Source organism: Oryza brachyantha, chromosome 11 (assembly GCF_000231095.2).
Source record: "Oryza brachyantha chromosome 11, ObraRS2, whole genome shotgun sequence".
In the NCBI taxonomy this organism is placed as follows: Eukaryota; Viridiplantae; Streptophyta; class Magnoliopsida; order Poales; family Poaceae; genus Oryza; species Oryza brachyantha.
The window spans coordinates 3,859,533-3,869,917 of record NC_023173.2 but is presented as its reverse complement, the minus strand read 5'-3'; the positions used below and the strand labels follow the sequence as shown (position 1 = coordinate 3,869,917).

Below are 10,385 nucleotides of genomic sequence, written 5' to 3'. Positions count from 1 at the left end.
AGGAAATAATAGAAAAGAAATCTGAAACAATGAAACATAACATTGGAGCTTAATTGGTGGCGAAAGCATTCAGAGAATATTAATTACAACAACACCAAAAACAATTTATATTGTTGCAACTTGCAAGCTAGGACGATGCAACAACTTGGACCTCAGCTGACGCATCAGCGTCAGCTTGGTTTCTTGCAGCCGCGTCTATCGTTTGCCTTGCAATTCTGACCCTCTCCTAGCTCAACAGCCAAAGATGCACTCTCTGCTGCCGCTCCGCGAATGTCTGCAATCCATCGTACGACATCACTAGCGAGACTACGGTGAGGTACTCCTACAGCAACACGAGGGCACAAAGCAAGGAAAAAGCAAGAGTCAAGAGTGAGATGGATCAAAGAAGGAGATGCCAACACCCGCTTCTTCCACATAAAGATCAATGCCAGGAAAAGAAAAAAAATTATTTCAACTATGCGACTAGGAAAAAGGCAGGCACATGAGCACAAAGGTATTGCCGACCTTTTGCACGATCATTGACACCGGCAACAAAGAAATGTCACGCTGAACTGGGAGGCGATGAATATCGGCACATCGCAGGAACGAATATCTGACGCACCTTTCACTGAAGAGGAGATCTACCAGGCAATCAAGGCATCGCCGGCTGACCGGGCACCAGGGCCAGATGGCTTCACAGGCCTATTTTACAAAACCTGCTGGCCGATCATCAAAAATGACATCATTGGCATTTTTCACAGGTTCTATAACCTCAGAACAGGTAACTTTGGGCCTCTCAACAGGGCCAACATGATCCTGATCCCAAAAAAGGAGGGGGCCACGGAGGTCACAGATTTCAGGCCGATAAGTCTGATACATTCTGTAGCTAAACTCATCTCCAAAGTATTGTCGCTAAGGTTGGCCGCACAGATGGATGGGATCATCTCCAATGCACAGAGTGCCTTCATCAAAAGAAGAAGCATCCAGGACAACTTCATCTACGTGAGGAACTTGATCAGACTGCTACACATGCACACAAAACCGGCTTGCTTCTTTAAGTTAGATATTGCAAAGGCATTTGATTCGGTATCTTGGGATTATCTTCTGGAAGTCATGCAATATCGTGGTTTTAGCCCACGTTGGAGGGATTGGATCTCGCTCATGCTGTCTACTGCCTCATCCCAGATCGTGCTCAATGGAGTGGCCGGACAACGCATAGCCCATAGAAGGGGATTGCGTCAGGGTGACCCTCTATCGCCATACCTGTTTATTTTGGCGATAGATCCACTACACAACATGCTTAACACTGCGACGGACCTAGGCATACTTACACCTTTGCCGTCAGGAGCAGCGAAGTTCAGAGTATCACTTTATGCGGATGATGCAGCAATTTTCCTAAACCCGGCAAAAAATGAAGTAGATAATCTGATCAGCATACTACAAAACTTCGGCCAAGCTACAGGCCTCCGGGTGAATCTGTCAAAAAGCTTGGTGGTACCAATTAGATGTGCTGGACTGGACATGGATGAGACACTTCAGAACTTCCATGGAGAGAGACTGCAATTCCCAATCACCTATTTGGGACTGCCTCTAACAACAGGCAGAATCAAGAAAATTCACCTGCAACCCCTGATAGACAAACTAAAAGCAAAATTGGCTGGCTGGAAAGGAAAACTGATCAACCAGGCGGGGAGAAAGACGCTGGTTGGGGCAGTTCTGAGCTCCATCCCAACATACTGCCTAACGGTTCTGAAACCACCGAAACAACTGTTCGAAGACATTGATAAGATCAGAAGGAAATTCCTTTGGGTCGGTGACCTTGAGATGACGGGGAAGATGCAAAGTAAATTGGAACAGAGTGTGTTCCCCAACACAGTTTGGAGGGCTGGGCATCATGAACCTGGAGAAATTTGCACGGGCGCTACGTTTGCGTTGGCTATGGTTCGAATGGGAAAGCCCGACAAAACCGTGGGTGGGAATGGCAATGCCATGCGACGCTATGGACAAAAAACTTTTTGCGGCAGCTACCAAGGTGGTCATTGGGAATGGAAAGAGAGCCCGATTCTGGGAATCAAACTGGACAGGTAACCGGCCACTCATGGACTTAGCACCAACCTTATATGCTCGGTCCAGACAGAAAGCGATCACAGTCAGAGAGGCACTAGCAAACGATCGATGGATAGAAGGTATAAGGAATAATCTGACTCAAACATCCATACAGGAATTCTTTGGTATAGCCGAGCAACTTTGGCACACATACACAAGACTCAACCAGGATACAGAAGATCAAATCACATGGAGATGGTCTGGCCGAAGGACATACACAGCTAGGTCAGCATACCGAGCGCAATTCAACGGCAGAATTGGCTCAACGGACTACAAAACCTCCTGGAAGACATGGGCGCCACCAAAATGTAAGTTCTCTACTTGGCTACTGCTGCAGCACAAGATATGGATGGCTGACAGATTGCAAATCAGGGAATGGCCAAACTGTTATTTTTGTCAATTCTGCTACAGGAACTTAGAAACTCCACAACACCTCTTCAAGGATTGCCCAATCATACGCCAGCTTTGGGCACGGCTAGCCGAACGAATCAACCATAACTGGTTACTAAATGATCATGACCCAGAACAACCTCTCCTAGACTGGTGGCATAGTAGAACGCAAGTCGGCGATAAGACAACAAGCAAAGGTCTGAGAAGCTTACAGATCCTAGTCTCCTAGGAGGTCTGGTGCGAGCATAATAAAAGAGTGTTCCAGGGGAAAGAAATGAGCCCAAGTCAGCTGTTAGAGAAAATAACTGACGAGATCAAAACTTGGGCCTTCTGTGGAGCGAAAGAACTTGCGAGATTATTGTTTTAGCAGTCCATGTGTAACGTTTTCTTTTTCATTTTTCTCTTTCCTTTCTCCTTCTGGTTTCTGCAAACCTTTGAGGATTGTGAGAACCAGCCGTATCGCCGGTACGGATTGTACATGCTGCTCCCTTGCTTAATACAAGTACGCTGGGTTCTCCCCCAGTCGGTTTTTCAAAAAAGGAAAAAAAAAGGGCAGCACTAGTTAATGAGGATAAAATAACCTATATTAGAGCATTTCAGCCATAGAGCACTACCAACAACAAAACAAGATAATAGACTCACACAAATTTTACAATAAGCGTAGAAAATAATAGAAAAGAAATCCGAAACAATGAATATGACACTGGAGCTTAATTGGTGGCCAAAGCATTGAGAGAAAGTTACAACAAAACCAAAAAAGAAAATTATATTTGCTAGGATGATACAACAACTTGGACCTCAGCTGACGCATCAGCGTCGGCTTGGTTTTTTGCATCTTCTATGTTTTGCCTTGCAATGCTGACCCTCTCCTCGTTGGATAGCCAAAGCTGCACTCTCTGCTGCCGCTCCGCGAATGTCTCCAATCCAACATACGACATCACTAGCGAGACGACGGTGAGGTACTCCCCACCGGAGCCAAGGCTTTTGGCATGCAGGTAGCCCCTGCATCTACCAGCAGAGAAGCACAGCATCTCGATCCATACACCTTTGATTACTCTCCACATCTTCTTCTCATCACCTAATTGCATCAGATCCTTAGCAAGAGTCCAGGAGTCAGAAATAAAGCTGTATTCTGCATTTTCTGCCCTGTCAATGATCTTCTCAGTAAGTTCTTTTTCATCCAGGAGCGATACATCCTCACCTTGCAGGATGTTCTCCAGTTCACTGTAGGCAGTTGTGAACATCACCCTTCTGCTGCTAGGCAACAACATCTCAGGATTAGCGAACAGAAGATGCATCATGTAGTTGGAGATTTGTCGACACCGGTTGGCAGACTCATCAGAATCAGGTGATGCGCCCATACGATGAGAGCAAAAATCCGTGGCTAGATGCCAGAGAATAATGCTTTCGTCAAAGGGCTTCTCTATACTCCGCTGAATAAATATTTCTTCACATTTATTTCGCTCGAGTGTCCAATGGCCCCTGCTATCATTGAATCTCGAATAGCTCTGAAGATCCATTATAAAATTCAGCCATCCATCTTTAGCATGTTCGGAAACTAAGTCTGTAATGTCCTTGGACGAGTAGCATGGTTCCAGCTGAAAATACTGGTCAAGCAGGCCTTTGCATCGTAAGAAATGCATGATGGCCATAATTTTTTTATGTCTTTTCTTACGGGCTAAGAACCCTATAAGATTGTGCTGGAAAACCACATTGGACCATCCATTGTCCAAATAATATGACCATGTTATGGTGGTGGCAATCTCCAGAAAATAAGTGACATACAACAATATAAATGTAACATTGGTGTCAATACCTCTGTAAGCTTCTTTGTGGCTACCGTGGAAGAGGCCAATGGGCACGATTGGCACTATTAAAGTAATTAACCACAGAAAGCCAGAGAGGATGTCACCACATAGTAGTTGAGGGGTATTTTGATCCTCGTCTTTCCAAACCTTGGAATAAATAAGATCAAATGTTTTGGAGAGTCCCTTACATAATGCTCCATAGGCATAGACTTTGTGGGTGTCCAGCAACCAGAAGGATTCCAGTTTAGTGAGACGGTTAGGAAAAGAGTATGCAAAGTCTACAAATAGCTTGTCAGGCGTAGAGAGATTCTCCAATCTTTCAAGGTCCTCCTGAGAGATTGTTGAGTTAGAGTCAGGGCTACTGCTTCTTCTTGTTTCTTCATTGCGTTGCATGAAATCCCTTGCTTTTTGTATGTATTCTTCACTTTCTACTTCTCTGTCGGTACTTTCGGTCCTTGGTGAAGGATTGAATGTACTGACTATGCTACTAAAGCTAGACCTCTTGAGAGCCGATGGCTTGTCAAAGCATTTGAAAGACCCAATAACAAAAAGCACAATTGCTGCAGCTAGTAACCTCTGGTCAGCTGAGGGAGACCAAGACTTGATAAATACATACAGAGCTACTGCCACCTGAATCAATATTGGAGTAACCGAGTGTTGTTGATTTTTGTTAGATGTTTTGGCTCATGGAGTACTTCAGCATAACACAATAAATAAATCAAAGGTAAGATGCTACTTAAATTTTTGCACAAACATGCAAAACTTTTGTGCAAATAATCACCGTTCACTTTTGGATCTACATTTGAACGTTCACCTTACTCTAAATTTTTATGCAAATATACAAAACTATATGTCATTCTAGAAGTGCTTTTTTAATAATAGAACAAATCATAACAAGATAATTAATAATTATGTAAAATTTTAAAATAAGATGAATGATCATCCAAAAGTTTATCGAATAGAAAAATTGCGAAGGGAGTATATATTTTCTAAGCTTTTTTACCATCCCTGAAAAAAGTAATTGTAGTTACCACATTTTTCGGTGTAAATGTTCCATAAGGTACCAGAATTTTGCACTAAAATTTTTGGTACTTTAAGATACTTTTTTAGGATGATAAAAAGACCATATTTTCTTTGTTCCAAGTGAGCCAGAGATTCATATAGTGAACGGATGCAATTAAATAGAAAAGACAAGAGAAGTTTTGTTTCCCCAATTTAGTTAATACCTGAGACACAGAGGTTACTATGTGCCGTCTCCATAGCTCATTGTCCTCAATGTTGAAGGCGGATATGGAGAAGGCCTGTCCGCCGAGGTGGATGAGCAGGATAGGCGCCCAGAAGACCTCAAGGTCACGGCTACCAGCTTTGTACTGCGGCTTCTTCTGACGGTTGAAAAGCATCGCGAGGCCGTATATGGCAAGGGCATCGCCGCCTAGGTATGCCAGCCAGATGCTGAATCTGAAGAGGGCCCGGATATGCTTCTTACGGGCACTGGCAAACATCGCCAGGTAGCACTGGACGGCGAGGCTGGCCAGCACGAGGATGCGTAGCTGCCATTCTTCCCACCACTGCACAGCACTTGACAGACCCATTTAATTGTCTCGATCTTTCTCATCTGCAAACTAGCTATATGTGTGCTTGTGTTCTGTGCCACCGTTCGTCTCTTATATATGATCAGTTTTGTTCTTGGCTTATTAATTATAATGTTCTGTGTCTTTACTAATGACTCGACCGTTTTGTCAGTCATTTTTTTTATTTACGTGCTACACAATGTGCTTAAGTTAACTATGATCTGCAGGGCCGGTCCTAATTGCGTGTATTCAATAAGGATGATTTTTTTTTTTTGGATACTACCAGTATCGACCAAATGCGCAAAGTCAACTATGTGTGATGACAGCCAGCCAGCTAGCCGTCGCAAGTCTTTGTTTTTGTTGGTCTTCCGATTCATTTCTGCATAATAATCAATAGTCTTGGTGTAGGACGCTATTATAGGAACCAGGGGCGGATTGAGCAAGAAACAGTAGGGGGGGTTGACCTGACCGGATGAACAAAGCAGTCTGCCGCCTCTAGCCCTGCCTCACCCGCGGCGCCGCACGCGCCCTTGCTGGCTGCCGCACCCGCCTGCACGCGCCGGGCGCCGGCGCTGCCCGCCACCACCGGTTGCCTGCCGCCTGCCCCACCCGCGCTGCGTGCGCCCCTGCCGGATGCCGCACCCGCCCGCACGCGCCGGTGCCGGCACCGCGCTGCTAGCCTCCGGCGGTGCCGCCTGTCCGCTCTCCGCCAGACCGCCCTCCGCCTGCCCGATCCACACGCCAGCCGCCTGGGAGTGGGAGGTGGGTGTTGTGAATTAGGGATTTTGGATGGGTGGGGGTGGGGATTGGGAATCAACGGTTGGATTTCACTTCTAGAGGAGAATGGACGTCTGGATTTCACTATAATTGGTTGAGTGGGCTGGCCCAAAATAGAAATTAGAGTGATCGTGTGGGCTTTTTCTAATATGCGACCCAACATAGCATTTTTGAGTCGTCTTCAGCCTCCAGCCTCTCCTTCCTGCCAGCAAAATCATCTCCAGCCCTCACAACGTACTCGTATCAATGGAAGAAATATTTTTAGGCTCACAACTTACATATCAATGGAAGAATATTTTTAGAGGGGGGTCTCCACAGTCCCGGCGCCGGTAGTGTAGCCTAAAGGCCTCCTGCCCACCCGTAAAATCCGCCACTAAGGAACAATAGGATACTATGCGTAAGAGGATACATGGTTAAAATGGGTTGATAAGAATATTAATTTTATAAACGCTATTTAGTTTAATTATCTTTTATTGGAAGGGGCTAGCTATTTGTCCCACCACCTTATTTACATTTTTACTTTTGAGTCCTAAGGTTATGTTTAAAAGGGGCACAAGTCGAAGACGTAATGCATTTTCATTATAAAAAAATACCAATTTTTCCATCAAGAATATTTTACCATTCTTAAAAAATATGTTGATGTACAAAAAATTTTAGTACAAAATTTTGACATCTTAAGGTACATTGTATCCGAAGTTACTGATTTTTTATACAGAAAAATGTGGTACCTTGAGATATTTTTTTTAAGACGTTAAAAAAACTCTTATATCAATTTTATACAGCCCTCTTTATTATCTTCAACATCGTTTAATCAACAATATTTACTACACAAATTACAGCCAAATATATATTCGAGCACAAAATTTATGGTCTTTTTAAGGAACTACATGGAGTACCAAATTTTATTCGCACATCAGTAGCGGAGCGGAGGTCGCACAAGATAATACTGCAGCCATGGGTGGCTTACGCAGAAGCATCCGGTGCCTCGGGCTGAAGGTTGATCTGTTGAAGATTGAGTAATTAATCAAAGGCTGGTAAAATCACATGGATTTTATTATTATTATTATTTGGCTAAAGGTTGATCTGTTGAAGATTGAGTACAATTAATCAAAGGCTGCCGGTAAAATCACATGGATTGATTCGTTAGTCATGAAATCATTAGGATGAGCACATCTCACAAAGTCATAAGGCAAACCGGCTACAACTCACCAACCGGCTATACTAACAGTGTTGAAATTTTGTATATTCAGAAGATGCAGTCAACTTGCAAGTTGCGAGTGTAAGGAGACTACTGATGACAGGGGCCGTACCTGTCACTGGTTTGGAGAAAGTTGAATGTGATGTAAAGCGCTGCTCAGAACAAACGAAATCCTTCTTGTTACTAAGTACTTCTTCCCGGCGGCTTTCGATTAGGCTATGTTCTTGTATGACCAGATTATTTTTTGGTTTTATATGCATGTTTTTAGAACAGTTAAACGACACATTTAAAAAAAATAGAGAGAATTCCATCGTCACAATTTTATATACAGTATTTTTAATTCTATAATAGTTAATTTCGTCATTTATAATTAAGTAAACAACGAAATCAAATAATCTTTTTTTTTGTCAAGAAAAGGCAGACTAAAGTGGTCTTCGATCCGTTAGTGACGCTAGCCAGAGGTCACGGGGAGTTAATTACTAGCAAATCAAGCAAGCACGCTCTCTCTTTTTTCCGGACCTCCACATTCATCTCAGCTTTCACCGTTCCGTTGCATGTCGGCCATTTCCGGCCACAGGCACTTGACCCGACACCTTTGTCTTGTCCAAGTGTCAATACGATCCACGGATACATTTGCAGCTTTGGCCACTAACAGTCCACCATTTTGCTTCTATTTATGCTAATAAGTTAATTTCACGAAACTATATGTACTTCGATCAAATTATCAAAACACTACAAATTTAAACTAATCAAAATTATCAAAACACTACGGATTTAACTTAATATATTAATAGAAAAAGAAGCCTCCAAACTCCCACCATCTAAAAATTCTTAGATTAATCAGAGACAATAAAAAAAAGAAGAAAATATTATATTGTGCGTGGAATCGGACTAGACCTTGATTTATCATATTACAAGTTTCAAAGCATATGAATTTATTTTCTTGTAACTTCCTAAAAAAACATAGAATTTTGTGTATATGTTTCAAGATTTCTTATAACTGACTTCCTGCAGGCTCGTGCAATTAACTGATACGATCGACGAAATAATGTTTCTTCAATATGTACCTTAATTTGCCGAGAGACTGAAGCTGGGTGGTAGGTTTGTTAATTACCAAGGTGATTTTGTAGACAAAACCCTATCTATCAATTTATAAATACAATTAAGAAAAATCTGAAATTTCAATTGAAAAATAAAAATCAATGCCAAGATAAGAACTCAGCTATATATATATACAATTATAACTATGGTAACCACATAATATGTGTGGGCTACCATGTAGTTTCTCGTAAAAATGTAGATTTAAGGTTTTTATCATAAAACTACATATTTGGTCGTGAAATTATCGAACAACTATAGGTTAAATAAATACTAGTATCTATTTAAGTTACAAAAGATGTAGTTTTGTGATAAAAAAGATGTTAAATCTATATTTTTTTGATGCAATGCCTTAAATATATAGCTTTGTGAAAAATTGGTGCTAAATTTATAGTTTCGTGATATTTGATCAAACCACATAGAGTTTAATAAAATTAATTCTTAAAATTTTCTTACCTATATATAGGTACTATATCAACAGCCGTAAAATTTCTTGTGTTGCAGAGCATCTGATCTGATATACTGTGCCGCATTAATTTTAAAGGCTGTCTAAATGCATTTGTTCACCTTTGGACGTTGCAAGATCAGTGCTCAACTTCTTATGATCTCAAAAACCTTTTCCATCCATTAGTTCTCTTTGATATTTAAAGCCTGGAGTACCTGGATGATATGTTGTTTGGACATACTGGAAAACAAATAAGTCAAAGGAAGATCCGATACAATACAAGATGAAAAGTGCTAATCATGACGGTTTAGTTCTGAATTCTGATATGCTGTTGAACGGTGACTGAAGATGAGAGCGTGGTGGCAGGAAACTCGCCGGTAGCCTCATCAGCTGCATGAATAAAGTACAGATCAACAGAGAAGGTGTCACAATTAGAAATCTGTTATTTTCTGGAAGAGTTTTACTCCTATCTTTTTTTTAACTCGAGACACCTATCTCGAGGTAAAAAGAAAATGAAAATAAAGCTCTTTCTGGAAATAACAAATAATGAACGAACCAGAAGATGAGCTGACATACCTGTATCCATGTTGAAGAACAGTAGGTTGCGTACGTCTCTTGATGTCATAATTAATGTTGAAGAACAGAGTATTTTGATGTACAGGACTGGAATTTTGTTACCGGTAACTAACAAAATCCAAGGACAGTTGGCCTTTGCAGATTGGTCCTTCATTAATGATCATCGTTCGGCCATTTGAATTTCAATCAGCCACACTTAGTAGTTACCACTTTAGTTAAGCCCTTCATTTCTGTATCCTGGTATGCACTCAATACAGTATACCTTTCTGTTAACGGTAAATTTTCTACAAAACAAATAAAGTAAGATACATACTTATGCATAAGTTGGAGTTCCGATGAATGAAATGAATTGTACATACGGGAAATTACATTCAGATTTGTCATAAAAAAATTCTTCTGGGATGATGAAATTGTGCTGGATAAAAAATTGTCGTTCA

The 10,385-nt window shown here is 41.6% G+C and overlaps 1 protein-coding gene across 2 annotated transcripts; it reads right to left on the bottom strand.

Moving 5' to 3' along the window:
- Window positions 1–3,070: 3,070 nt before the first annotated feature.
- Window positions 3,071–6,595, bottom strand: LOC102713584. Of its 2 annotated transcripts, none has more exons than XM_006663231.3 (3): window positions 6,319–6,595; window positions 5,510–6,233; window positions 3,071–4,913 (listed from the first exon to the last, which is right to left on the bottom strand). In XM_006663231.3, exons 2-3 carry the CDS (start codon window positions 5,873–5,875, stop codon window positions 3,249–3,251), a joined length of 2,031 nt encoding a protein of 676 aa, XP_006663294.1. In that variant the 5' UTR covers window positions 5,876–6,233; window positions 6,319–6,595; the 3' UTR covers window positions 3,071–3,248. The 2 variants fall into 2 exon arrangements, with proteins under 2 accessions (XP_006663294.1, XP_040385044.1); XM_040529110.1 differs by having other exon boundaries at window positions 6,324–6,595.
- Window positions 6,596–10,385: the final 3,790 nt, after the last annotated feature.